At 42.2% G+C, this 13,779-nt stretch overlaps 1 protein-coding gene across 15 annotated transcripts in view; it reads left to right on the top strand.

Annotated features, from left to right (window-relative positions):
* The window catches only part of LPP (LIM domain containing preferred translocation partner in lipoma), a 704,807-nt gene extending 692,809 nt beyond the window's left edge, over positions 1 to 11,998 (top strand). For all 15 annotated transcript variants that reach the window (XM_069083318.1, XM_069083326.1, XM_069083316.1 and 12 more), the window contains one exon: positions 2,019 to 11,998. In XM_069083318.1, the coding sequence (XP_068939419.1) occupies positions 2,019 to 2,147 (129 nt within the window). In that variant the 3' untranslated portion in view covers positions 2,148 to 11,998. The remainder of the gene's footprint in view (positions 1 to 2,018) is intronic.
* Positions 11,999 to 13,779: the final 1,781 nt, after the last annotated feature.

The raw sequence follows: 13,779 nt of genomic DNA, 5'->3' as shown, positions 1-13,779 counted from the left end.
TTTAAAGTTTTTTGCAAACCTAAAATGCCATATCTATGCATGCCAGCTCTGATTACATTAAAGATTAATCAGAGACAGAAGCAGAAAGTCCTGGAATTTTGAAAGTTGAGTGACTCATCCTTAGGTTTGTTGTTTGTGATTATACTAAAATCACAGGATCACAGAAACAGAATAGATTCATGAGACTTCAGAGGTTATCCAATCCAACTCACACCCCTTAAAGAATATAACAACAGCAACAACATTTATACAGACTGAGAGAGCTTAATGGACTCTTCTGCCACACCCCCAAAAATTGTTATTCTAATTTCTATTTGAGTACTTCCAATGACAGGACTCACTCCCCTCCAAGGTGCCCCATACTGTGTTGGAACAGTCATAATCAACAGGCCGTGTTTCAGTTTAGAACTTTCTTAGCACAAGAGAGGCATCGAAGACCATATTTGAGGGGTTTCTTCTATATTTTCTTAAAGCAGGGTGCCTTCTCTTATTTTAAATACACTTCTCCCTTTCTATAATTCCCACCTGATGGAACAAAACAGAACCAATCAAAACCCTCATCCAACCACTGGACCGACCTTTGTGTGGGTCATACCTTGGAGGTTTTGGTGGACACCATGTTCAGCATGAGGTAATGGTAGAGCCACAGCCAAAAGAGTTAATGCTCTCTTGGGCCACACTGTGAAGTCAAGCTCCTCAACAATGGCCACATCACAAAGAAACATCCTTCCCATGAGTGAGCTCAAAGTCAAATATCAACTTCCCAGTATATATAGTTTTATACTAATAGGCTCAGAGCCAGAAGGCATCACAACCCACAGGACTCAATGCCTAATTGGCTCAGTGCCAAAAATTGTGAAAACCTTCCTGCAAACAAGCCTCCCGTAGAGCAAGCTTCCTCCCTCAAGCAAGTTTCCTCCCCCTGATAGGGTCTACCAACTAAGAAAGCAAAGTATCACAGCTAGTAATCTGTGAATTGGGCCAGAGTTCAAAGCAGCAAGAATCATTGATTAAAACACCTATGTACCTATAGACCTGGGAACATGGCTCCTATTTTGAGGGAAAAAAGTGGACACGTGTTCACATAGACCTATTAATGGCTGGGGAAGATCTGATATTCCATTAACCCCATAGGAGGGTGATGGGGACTTCTCCCTTGCACACCAAAGTTTAGAGGATAGCAGAAGCGTGTTTACTCATTTAGAAGTGCAGAAACAACTGAAGTTAGCACCTTGTTAACAAGAATAATTAGTTCAAAGAAGATGCGGCATGACAGCATTCTTCTTCTTTGAAGCCCTGCTTCTGCTGAGCTGCTTTTCTCCAGCCTGAATTTACCCTCCTTCCTCCTCCTCCACAACTGAGTTTGTTTGAAAAAGTCAGTGTGACTCTCCCTCTCCCCCCATTGTTTTGCTATTATCTTAGGCATCATCACCAGGATTGATTTAGTGGCCAACAATTTGTAAAGTGCTTGGAATACATTTTCTTAGTACCTGGATTTCTGCCGATGGATCCAGCTCTAACCAGACCAGAGGGCCCCAAAGGGCATGCCTGTCCATCTGTAGGCCTGGGTCTTCACAAGACGCCAGAAATTGGGACTTGAATGGTCCTTCCCTGGCTCTCCAGCCCTGACCACACAGGTTCTGTTTTTCCATCGGGAAGCCCTAATGCAAACTGTCAGAGCACTCCGGGCAGACATGGCCTCTCCCTTTCTAGAAGCAACTAGATGACACAATGAATTGAACTTTGGCCTGTAGTCAGAAAGACCTATCTTCAAATCCATCCTCGTGCATTTCCTAGCTAGCATTGTGATTGGATAACTCATTTAACCTCTGCCTGCCTCAGTTTCCTCAGCTGCAAAAGAAGGTAATGATAGTTAATTCCAGGTTATTGCAAGGATAAAGTGATATATCTGCCAAAGTACTTTGTACATAGTAGTTATTTACTAAATAATTATTTCCTCCCTTTGCATCCCCTTCACTCTCTCCTTCCTCCCTCTTTCCTCTGCCCTTTTTTCTTAGGATTGCGGTGGCCTCCTGTCTGAAGGAGACAATCAGGGCTGCTACCCATTGGATGGACACATCCTCTGCAAGAACTGCAACTCAGCCCGCATCAGAGTCCTGACTGCCAAGGCCAGCACTGACCTCTGAGAATTGCTGATGTCCATTTTATCTGATTGGGGGAGGGTGTAGGGAAGGAAGGGTGGGGACAGGGCAGGGGCTAGGGGCATGTCTCAGAGATTTCACTTTGCAGTCAAGCATGGCACCTTTCTAGGGGTGGAAAGGGCAGGAAATGAGAGGAGTGGCCACCTTAGCCCATGGGTATCATTGTTGACCTTCTTTTTCCTATCCCCCTCTCCTGGGAAACACACTGAATCCACTGGCTTGTTGGTATAACTCACCAGAAGCACAACACAATCCAGTTCACAAGGTTGAATCCTGGCTGACCTTTCTGTGCAAGGACTTCACTCAAGCACATGGATGGTTCTCATCCATCCCTTTTATATTCTCATTCCTGTAACTTTTCGTACTTGCATTTGCCTGACTCGCCTTCTGGTTAAACAGCTTTTTATAGCCTAGTATTTTACTGTTGCAGAGTATTTATTCAGTGGGGCTGCCAGCTTCTAGGCTCTTTAGTACAAATTCACCAGCCCCTCGATAAAGGGTGTTGGCTTCTTGTATCTGGTGCTCACCAAGGCTAGACACTCTGTTTATGTATATAGGAAATTATGTCTTTGTGTTTTACTAGAACTCTAAAACCAATTATGTGCCTTGAAAAAAATCACAAATGATTTTTCACTAGTGTACAAAGAATGTAACTAATATATTACATAGTCAAAGTCTGGTTTGGATGTGACCTCTGGCATTCATCGGGCTCAAGCTGTAGTGGTCATCAGCTAAGCTATTTTAAATGGCCAAATCGCCAGTTCAGTTGGTCCCCCCCATCTGCATTTTCTCACAGTTTCAGTGCTTTATAGATGTCTCAAGGGAATTGACTTGGGTTCCCTGATTTCACAAACAAAAGGAGCATCTCACTGTCAAATGGAGACAGGAGACCCAAGGAGCTTTCAGAGAGTTTGAGCTAGGCATTCTTAGAATTCTTTTTTTTTTTCCAATTAGAATAGTCCTTTTTATCCACAATGCTTTGTCCGAGAAGCCTAGGCAAATTTGACTCTCCTTGAATGGAACCCACTAGAATGATTCCTTTCATCTGGAGCGATGCCACCATTTCCCCCTCTCCCACAACCATCTGAAAGGAACAGTATCGGCCTCCTTGCAAGGCTGTAAGGCTTACTGTCCTCCCAACCTTTCCCTGATGGTTGCAAACCAGGACTCCAAATGACTGTCAAATTTTAGTTGATAAATTCCAAAAAGAAAAGAAGGAGCAAGAGAGAAGATGAACTTTTTATGAGGGTCATCTTAGCTTTCATTAAAGACTCATTTTAATTGAGTAGATCTAGCATTTTTTCCTCATGTGCCAAGGAAGTCACTGAAAAAAATTAAAAAGTGAATAAAATCCATGATTAAAGATACATATATATAAACACATATATGGATGTGTGTATATATATATATATATACACACAGATCCATATACATATATATATATGTATTTTTTTCATAGACAAGAAGCTAAGGACTTAAACCCATAGTACTTGCTCCAATAAATCACCATTGGCTAAAGACAATTTGGCTTTTTTTAATTAAAAAATATTTTAAAGCTGTTTTTAAAATATTTTATTTTATTTGAAAAGAAGACATTGGAACTTGCAATGTTTCAGTTAGTGGCAAAGGCTTGGCTTTTCAGTGGTGTGGATAGGGGGTGGGGACTTTGTGTGTGGGTCTTATAGTCTGGGATTCATCCAGCGCCATGGAGGTAGCTTGGCATGGTCTTTTGGGGGCATGCTTCCTGATGCATATCAATCCCTGGTCTCTCACTGTGACACTGAGATGTCTGGATCACAGCTTGGGAGTTCCCCAGGGTCTCACTAGGGGGTGGGTGTCAGAAGCAGAACTTTCTGAACCCAATCAGATCATCTGCCCTCCAAGGCTAACCCTCTGCAGTCCCCTGGCTCTCTTCACAACCATTATTTCTTTACAAACAAGAATCCTTTTCATGCTTTTCTTCCTCTTTCTCATATTTAAAGAAATTAGAAGCAAAAGTTCTAAATTCTATCCATAAGGTCTGAAATTTTTTTTTAAGTAAAATTTAGTGGCCCATCCCTCCATGCTGAGAGATGAGTCTTTCTACTTTTTTTGATTGTCATAGTTGGAATTCTCAGTCCTGCCTCAAGAATGCTCAGTATTTTCTGCAAATGTATTTGATTCTAATGGGAACCTTCTGAAATCTGTGAGATTGGTCCATTCCAGCCTGTTCTTCAGAGACCTTGCCTGGCAATGAGTCACTACAGCTTGTCTGAGTTAATTTGGAGTTTGCTTGCTTGTTGGTATCATAATACAGGGTTCAAGAAGCCCCACCAGATAGAGCACCAGATAAGTTTCAATGATCACCATCTTCAACACTTACACAACACCCCCTATACCTCAGTGCTCCATCCTCTGCCCCTTCCAATACTCACAGGTTGGGCAATAGGAACTATGGTAGACTTGGACCCCCTTGGGGAAGCAGTTTTTAATATAGTTGCAATGAGCAAACTCCGAGGATTAAGCCTAAGGGAGAGCCAGACTGCCTTCAGCACTGATTACTAGTAGGTTGGGGGGGGGGATTAAGAGTTATAAACTGACATATGATTTCATAGCTTATTTTCCAATGGGTATGTCAGTGGAAAGATATTTTCCCTAGATCAAAAAGCAAAGTGCCTGCCTCAGTGAGGAATGAACTTTCTCTTTTATAAGTGACAAAGCTAACTCCCCCCAAGAGTCATGATTGGCCAAAGATGAAGACTGCGGTTATCTAGTCACACTTAGTGCAAAGGGAGGAAGAGGATGCTGGCCATCTTCAGCAGGCGCCACCAGAATCGGATGTTCCCACATTCACATGCAGGCCTTCTGGGAGCAAGGCTGTCCTGGCCCCAGATCCACAGCATGACTCTTGGATACCAGCACAAGACTGCTTTCTCACAATCTTTAAATGTCTTTATCACATAACCTCATATATCTTTGCCAAAGATTTTAAAAGTAAATCTGTTTTTAATATAGATTTTCTTAGAATTTTGTAATGATAAATGTGCACACTTTTTATGACATAGAAATATTTAGAGTTTGTATGTGTGTGTGTGTTTCCTTTCACAAGAAATATTTCACAAGAAATGTACGTTTGAAATTAGCTTATTCCAGGATTTTGTTCATTTTAATCTCTGATTTTATTTTCCTTCTTTGACTTTGACAGAAATTATTTCTTATTATGAATGACGACTTCACCACCATGGGTCTTTCTGATTGAGTTGCATGAAATTTTGTTTATATCATGATTTATAAAGATAATATAGCTTTAAGGATAGGATTGTATATTGTTAAAAAAAAAAGAAAAAGAAAGAAAGACTGTCCTTCTTTCCCAATAAATGCCCAAGCAAGGGAAGAGGTAGCTCATCCCAGATATTCTCTGAATTACAATGTTTAAGAAATATATTTGGTTTTAATATTTTGAAGCCTGGTAAACATGGAAAAAATGAAAAAAAATCCAAGGCATTGTGTGCTATGCAGATGAAAATATGTTTATGAGAATCCTTAATTGTCTGAAGTCCCAGTATGCGCCCAGTGACTATGAGGACGCAGGTTGTAGTGGGGCTCTCCCTTAACTGAGAAAAGCCATTTGTACATTCCAACCCAAGACAAAGTACTGAGAAAGCCTGCTTCTCTGAAACACCAAGCTCTGGGTTCTTGGCTTTTTTCTTTTCCTTTCCTATGTCATTAATGTGTTGTCATGGTATTTGTGTGTGTGTATGTGTGTGTATCAGGGGAAGAGGAGGGAGAGGAGCTGAATTAACCCAAACCAGGTCCTTAAAGTAACTGCTAGAAAGTTATTAACACTAGAAATATCTTCCAGCCAAGAGAGAAGAGATGCTGCATATGATTTGTGGTTGACATTCAAAGTTTCTAGTTGAATTTTTTTGTAATTCTCTAAGGATGAGGTGTGAGGTGAAAGCATTCACTTCAGGTGCCTGTGGGCTGACAGTAAAGAAAGGAAGAATAGAAACTTGGAGAGTGGAGCTTCCTGACTGGCTCTGGGTTTCTTAGTTAATCAAAATCCTATTAACCTGAACCTACAAGGAGAAAGTGTCCTTTCTTGGGTACCATGTAGTGATCTTGACAATGTCAGCTTCTGTGTCAATGGCCCCATCTTTCCTCCATTATCAAGTCATGAAGGGTGTTAGGGAAATGTTGGCAGCCACTACTGAGGTCAGGAAAACACCAATGTGACCTTCCAGCCTCATGCCTTTCCTCTTGGCTTGCTAAGGCATGTTTTCTTTTTCTTTCCTTTTTTCTAAAGGCATTTCTAGAAATATTTCTCTTCTACCTTAGTATTTCACATTTGTCATCTAAACAATTGCTCACCCATCTGTTGCCTGGAGCTACGGTACATGTGTGTTGCCAATGAAATGTGACAGAGTGTTCCATGTGCACCCGTTTTAGACATTTGGACTTTGGGGGTGGGGGAGAAGCATCCTGGAAAGGATATGACCCTACACAATGTACCACTAGTAAGTCAGGAGGCCAGAGCTCTTGGACTTTTAAGGGGAAAGATCAAAGAGACAAGGCTAATTTCCACCTTATTTTCAGTTAAGGAACTGACTTGACAACCCCCCGATGAATTTGCAAGAGCAGGAAAATGTTACAAAACCAAAAATAAATTCATTAGAAAGACAAGAGCAAAATTCAGAAACGTAGAGGGCTCTTTCTCTTTGGCAGAATCCCATTGTGTTTCTTTCTTCTTAAGTCTATCCCTCTTGCACAGTTTTTGGCCGAGCCTCATGAATCAGGAAGTGTCTTGTTAATCCCTAAATCATGAGGAACATTTCAAACACAAAGGATGATTTATGGTCTGGGGTGAGCATTTGTGGTTTGACCTCATTCTGGGCTTAGTCAACCATGATGATAATAAAGACAAACACTTCACACTTGTGGCCTCTGACTTCCATTAAGTATCTCCATTTTGAACGTTGTCTCTGGACATCCTATCAAAATTAATGCAGAAATGGCTTCGTTGGGAATCGTAAGCATGAGTCAGGGGTAAGGTATGGCTGTGAGCACTTCATTTCCCATTATTTACTCAATGAATCAGTGGAATGAGATTCTCCACCACCCTCCCCCACCCCTTGGTGGGAATTTTACTTCTAGACTTTTGGAATCTTCAACTGGAAACTGCTATGAATAAGCAGAAATCATTTCTTTTCTGTGACTTAGAGTTCCATTGAGTCTTTCACTTTACCTTGCTGTTTGCATGAAATTGTGGGTGCACTGCCACAGGTGCTGTGTCCATCCTCTCAAAGCCCTTTCCCATGCTATCGTCTTCATTCTTGTATGTCTCAACTTGTCCAAAAATGAGTCACCCAACCTAATCAAGGCCTTCCTTTTCTTGCATGAATATCGAGAGTCCCCATAATTCATGTCAACTGCACATCTCTTTGCTTTTTCGATTCTTGATATCTCCATGCCTCATCTTCTTTTCCAAGCAGACACACATACACAGTCCTTTTCACTTCTGTTGTTCCACTTGAAGTGTTCAAGTCACCACTGGTTAAATGCTAGGGCCTTCCTGGGTCTACTGGGGGTCTTGGCATTTCCCTTTCAACAAGCTGCCATTTGTATTTTCATGCAATTTGTGACACTGTGAGATAATTGATATTCAAGAGATGGGCTTTGGAGACAAGGGGCAGTCTGGGATGACTGAAAACTTGATGCATTTGATCAAATGTAATACAGTGCTCTCCTCAAGCCTGGAACCCAATCCTTTGCCATTACAGTGTCTGTCAAAAATAGATATTTTGGTGAAGTGGTTGGACAGGCCATCAGTCCAGTCAGCAGTCAGTAAAAAGCTTACTATACCCTAGCTAGTGTGCTAAGCCCTGGGGATACAAAGAAAGAAACACACACACACACACACACACACACACAATGCTGTGCTTTCCCTTAAGGAGCTCACAAGCTAAGGAGACTTATCATATCTGAACCTTTAAGAAAAATAATTGAATAAATAAATGAATAAACAAATGACACATAATTGTCATTACCTTTACAATGGAGATACTCCCACCGACTCATGATATCATGACTGATACACCAAAGGACATATGGCTTCCAAGCATTCTACGAGGTTGAAGAAACCCTTTTTGGAAGATAGATCATGAAATGTCACCTGCAAAAGAAAGATAATAGTGACAATGCTGACTTTCATTTATTTACTGAATCATCATACCAAGAGTCTCAAGTCACAGTCCATGGCCCGTCCTTCACTTTATCACTTCTCAATGGAAGCTTTAATTTGGGCACTGTTGTGTAAGGTTATTTAAAAAAAATAGACAAATTTGAAAAGGAGGAATTTTATTTTTGAAACATCAAGTAAAATCAACTAAGATGTGGGGGTGAGAAAACGTTTTGTTCCTTTGGGATATGATAATTCTAACTCTCATGGTGAGGGAGAATGATTGTCCTCACATTTTTGTTGCAGATCAGCCTTTTACATATGACACTAATATTAAACGGGAGTAGTCAAAACACTCCATGCGTGGCCTCGTTCCAACTAGGAGCTAGGAAATGGTGTCAGCTCCCAAGTTTTTCTTAGATGACAGATTATAGTCCTGCAGTTTACCAAAGCAGCTCAAGAGGAAAAGGAAAATCAGATTTTATCATCAAAAGATTAGGGGGTTGTGTTTTAATTTGGATACAGGAGAGTGCCAGCCTGGCTGCCCCTCCACAATGGCTTGTCCAAGCCCTTGGTCTGCATCCTTGTATGGGAAAGGCAATGAGATACCTTATTGACTGCTCTTTTGGACTTCTTTTCCTTTGCTTCTGTTTGCCACATGATTACAGAGTGTTGATTGAGTTTTCCTTTCTTCTGGAGGTCAGGTTGGAGTCAACCAATATCAAGCAACCAAGAATATTATGGCACTTTTGGATATGAACCTAGGTTTCAGTAATTCAGTTCATTTCTGTGAGCTTTTATTAAGTGCGTGCAGGTGCCAAGGACTAGGGATACAAAAGCAAAACTGAGGAAAAGCAAGAAGACCAACAAGCCTAGCCCCCACCCACCAAGGAGATTATATTTGCCACATGCCCCAGGCTTGGGGAAGAGAGAAGGTGAGGGTGATGAGTAACACTATTGTCCCACACAACACAGACGATTGGACCCATAGAGGATGAAGATTAATAAGTACACACTTAAGAACACTGTCTCTGATTTTCACCTGGAGAAGGGAGCCATCTCAGTAGGAGGGGCTGCTTGTCAAAGATGGGCGTCTACCATTTACCTTTTTTTTGCCAAGACTTGACTTCTCTCCCTTAGGTTCTCAATGAATAGAGTGAAATCCTTTCTTCCTTGACAGGATGGATGTTGGGCTATGATGAGCTTGACATTTACAAGGCCTCAGGTACTTTATAATTTGCTCAAGAATCTTTTAAGGTAACACACTAGCTGCTTGTAAAAGGGACAAGAGTGGAAGGGGGTTTCATCACTTGATGTTCTCTGAGGGTCTCGTGTTGTCTCTTAAAGTCCCTTAATCTCTTTGGTTTTCCTTTGTCCTATTTGATGAAGGTGGTTGGAGGCTTCTGCTGGTCTCTCAAGCTCCTCCTCCTGAGCTAGCCTTTGGAATATTGCCATTGGAGATCACAACTATGCTTCCTGGGACGGGCATTTGGGAACTTACTGTATGTTGAGCATTGGGAACAGAAAGAAGGATAAAATGACAGAGACAAAATAAATAACAACCAATGCCTGCCCTCCAGGACCTTCCATTAGAACATAGTGCTCAGGAGCAGGTACACCCAGAAACAATAACCTCAATCTAGAACTTTTTTTTTTTAACTCTGAGCCTCAGGCAAAACAGCTCCAAGGACAGAGATGCAAGGGTGGCCCGTGTCCCTCCCAGAGTCAGAGAGAAATGACTGCATCTGGTTTTGCGCTTTACTTAAGAAGTTTCCATGGACAGCACTTTTTTTTCTTTTGTAAATCTGATGGCATTTTCCCATGTAGCTCTGATCTAATTTCAGAGATAAGTTGGATGAGCCAACCTCGAAGGTTCATCCCTTCCAACGATGGGATTTGAGGATTCTAGCTTTTTTCTGCTTTTCTGATTCATCTGCAGTTGGCACTGTCTTCAAACACTCTGAGGGTCTTTGCCCCCAACAAGCATTTAATTACCTGAAAACATTGAAATACGCCACGGAGACTCTTATTTAAAGGAAGCCTGCAGCTAATCCTTTTGTAATATGCATAATCCTTCCTTTGTGAATCGCTTTCATATATGCAACTCAACTCAATAACTATAGAGTAAGCTCTATGGTGTGCAACAGGCTGAGCTGTGGACCCCTGAGCAGTTGGAAGCAATAGCATCGCTTCCGTCTACCATCTTCTTGAGCAGATGCCTCTTTGCTGTAATCATTTTAGGAGAACGGGCTTGGGCAAGATTCCTCTAATCAGTCTTTCCTTTCTTCCCTTCTTCCTTCCTTCACTCATCTAATGGCACCAAATGAAAACCACAGAGCCAGATTTAAGCTCAGTGTCCAAAAAGCGTTCTAATTACATCTACCCAAAACAATTGGCTATCTTGAGGTCAGTTGGGTTCCCTTCCCAGGAGGTCTTTATACAGATGCCAGTCACTGTTTGTCAGGTTGCCTATAAAAGAGATTCCTGGTTAGCTATGGGTTAGACTGGACTGCTCCTGGGAACTTTTCTAGTGCTGAGGTGCTGCAACTCTGAGAAGTGCCTGCCCCATACCTAGCACTGTGTTAGGCACTGTATGGGACCTTGGCATGTGCCTCCAATCTGGAAAAGTAGCCTGCCTTTTAATAGAAAAGCAAAACTTGTGACTAGGAAACTGCCTGACCTTTAGAGAGTGCTGCCTGACATCTCAGACCCCGGCCTTGGCCATTCAAGGATGAGGTGTGCTACTGTGGCCTGGAAGGTCCCTTCCACCTCTGTGCCGACAAACGATACTCCCATGTTTCCTTGTTAGTTTTCCATACTACCAGGCCATAACCATTTCCTCTCCCAACATCTGGAAAACAGGGGAGAAACAAGCTCCCTAAGGCAGAAACACCCTCAATGTGGCATTAGATCAGGAGGCCATTGACTGATCATATATATATAATTGACCTGAATTAATTGTTTTTCTCCGTCCAATTTGCCATTTCCTTTGATTCTGGAACCACAACAGTGAGCATATGGAGGTGTCCACCTCTCCCTAGTCCAGGGGGGTCAGTGTCGGCAGAGATGGCCTCCAGTTTTCCCATCTCCTTCTTGTAGAAGAGAGGCTAAGCTGTCAGCTGCACCTGTAAGTGAACCCCCCACTGCAGAGTACCAGTGGGACCTCTAGCTGAGGTCTGCCTATTTCTGGACTTCACAGACCTGGGCTTTGGTGGTTGTGGGCAGTCCCTCTGCAGTGTAGATTGCAGCCTTTTCCTGATTGGGCAGAGGAACTTTGAAAGGTTCTGTGGCCTGAGAAGTTCACCCTTCAGCCTTCCCATCGAGGACCCACTGTGCACACATACCTTATTAAAGGAGAGACATGGAGTCTGTCCCTGGATCTGCCCTCAAAGTCTTTCCTGCTTGGCAGGACATCCCATAGCATGTATTCCACTGGCTTGGGGAATTCCACTAAACTTATATAAAGTTTTGAGGACTTGGACAGAGCAGAAAAGTTCAGAGCTAGCCTGAAAATGCTGCCCTATCATGATTCATCCTAAACTGCTTCCCTATCCGATCCAGCAGACATAAACAGCTCATTGGGCTGCTACATGTTTGGGGACTATTTTTCCAAACCAACCAAATTCTGGGCACATGTTCTCATAAAATATATTCTTACTGAAAAAAAAAAAAACTAAAACTTTTTAGTTAGAAGGATTCTTTCTTTTCCAGAAAACTGGATTCTCAGATAATTGAAGGCACAAGGCCCTTATACCCCAACATATAGTCTCTCAGTCAGTGTGCCTCTATTTCCCCATTATTATCAAGACTGTCAGGTCTGTCCAGCAGAGGCTATCACAACATCACACCTCCACCTCTTTCTTTGTACCAATGTACTTTGCTCCTTCTCATGAATCTTTACAGTTTTCAACATTATGACTTTTAGCTGATGTTTGGGAGTGGGGAAAAAAAAAATAATAAAAAAAACTCCAGCCATTCTTTAACAAAAATAGACCTAGGGAGTTTGTGGGATTTAGGGATTTTTGTTACTATATTTTTTTAAAGACAAACTATTCTGACAATTGTGTGGTTTAATGTGCCCTTCCCCAAAACCACCACCCCTCAGGGAGCTAACTCAAACACAAATCAGCTATCTGGCCTGCTAACAGATAACCTTGAACAATGTTGGCTAAGGTAACTGGCAGGGGGAATAATCTCCTGTGATAGGGAAGGAAGAGCTTGTGGCAAAAGGCAGAATTGGGGAAAATTAATCTGCTTGTGTCAGATTGTGCTGGAAGGGGAGACCAGATTCCTTCCCTGGCCTTCCTTTCTCACATCCGACTCTAGCAATTAGATCTCAAAGGAAGCTTTCTCAAATCTAATGCAGCTTCTTCATATGATAGAGGAATAATGTACCCTGGGCCATCATTCTGCCCTAGGGTGCGAACAAGTCTTGCCCCCAAGAAGATGGAGACCACACTTCAGAGATTCTCCCATGGCCACTTCTGTTTGGATTTCTGGAAGCTACTCAATATGGTATTGGCTAGAAAGGAACTACTCTGCTTTGAGGCACTTTCTAGGCTTGGGCTACATTTGGTGGGGGTGTCCAATACAGCATCGTGCACCTCCTTTGACCTCTCATCATCTACTGGGAACATAGTTGCCTTCTTTGAGTTAGAACCTAACAGACATGTTGAAAGATATTCTCTCCACTAATGTTCAGTCTAGAACCAGAAGTCCATTAATGAGGACTGTTGTGAGGACAAGGGGCTTGGGTGCTAACCATATCTGTCTGTCTTTGGGAGGATTTTTACTTCTCAGGCTTTTCCCTTATGTCATTAATCAAGCCAGTTACAAGTCATTAATCAGCCTTAGGAAAGGCTGGTATGAGGGGGGCTCAGGGATTGAGGGTACACACTCCCTCCCTCTCTTCTCCATGCAACAGCCAAAGGTAGGACACCCAAAACCCCAGCAGGAAGATCAACAGTTTGACTTTATCACTGCTATCATCCCCAAATATTGGGACCTTCCTCTCCCTTTCACTGGATGACTTCTGTGGTCATCAAAATGGAACAAAACAATATAGATGCACATTAGACGGAATGCTTCATCCCCATCTTCACGCCTCGGTCAGAGAGAGGAAGGGAAACACAGGTCCTCAAGGACTTCGACTGAATAGTGGTCTGCTATACACGTGCAAGGACTAAACTTTGGAACCACATGTTTTTTATTGGTTGGAATAAAAGGGCCAGGAAAGGTTTTTTTCTCTCTCTTTATGTGGTAGGGAAAACAGAGACAGAAAGCTAAAGCAAACAATAGTTGTTGTTTTTTTTTAATGTCAAAACCAAAGGGTGTTATGCATATATTACCCTTTCTTCATTTTGCCCAACAAACATGTCTCCCCATCCTGCCTCTCTCTCTCTCTCTGTCTCTGTCTCTCTCTCTCTCTCTCTCTGTCTCTCTCTGTCTCTCTCTCTCTCT

The sequence above is a fragment of the Petaurus breviceps genome, unplaced genomic scaffold (assembly GCF_028583685.1).
Source record: "Petaurus breviceps papuanus isolate PSGF00001 unplaced genomic scaffold, PetGlider_PUasm1.0 173, whole genome shotgun sequence".
Lineage (NCBI taxonomy): Eukaryota > Metazoa > Chordata > Mammalia > Diprotodontia > Petauridae > Petaurus > Petaurus breviceps.
This window is presented reverse-complemented; position numbering and strand designations above follow the sequence as displayed.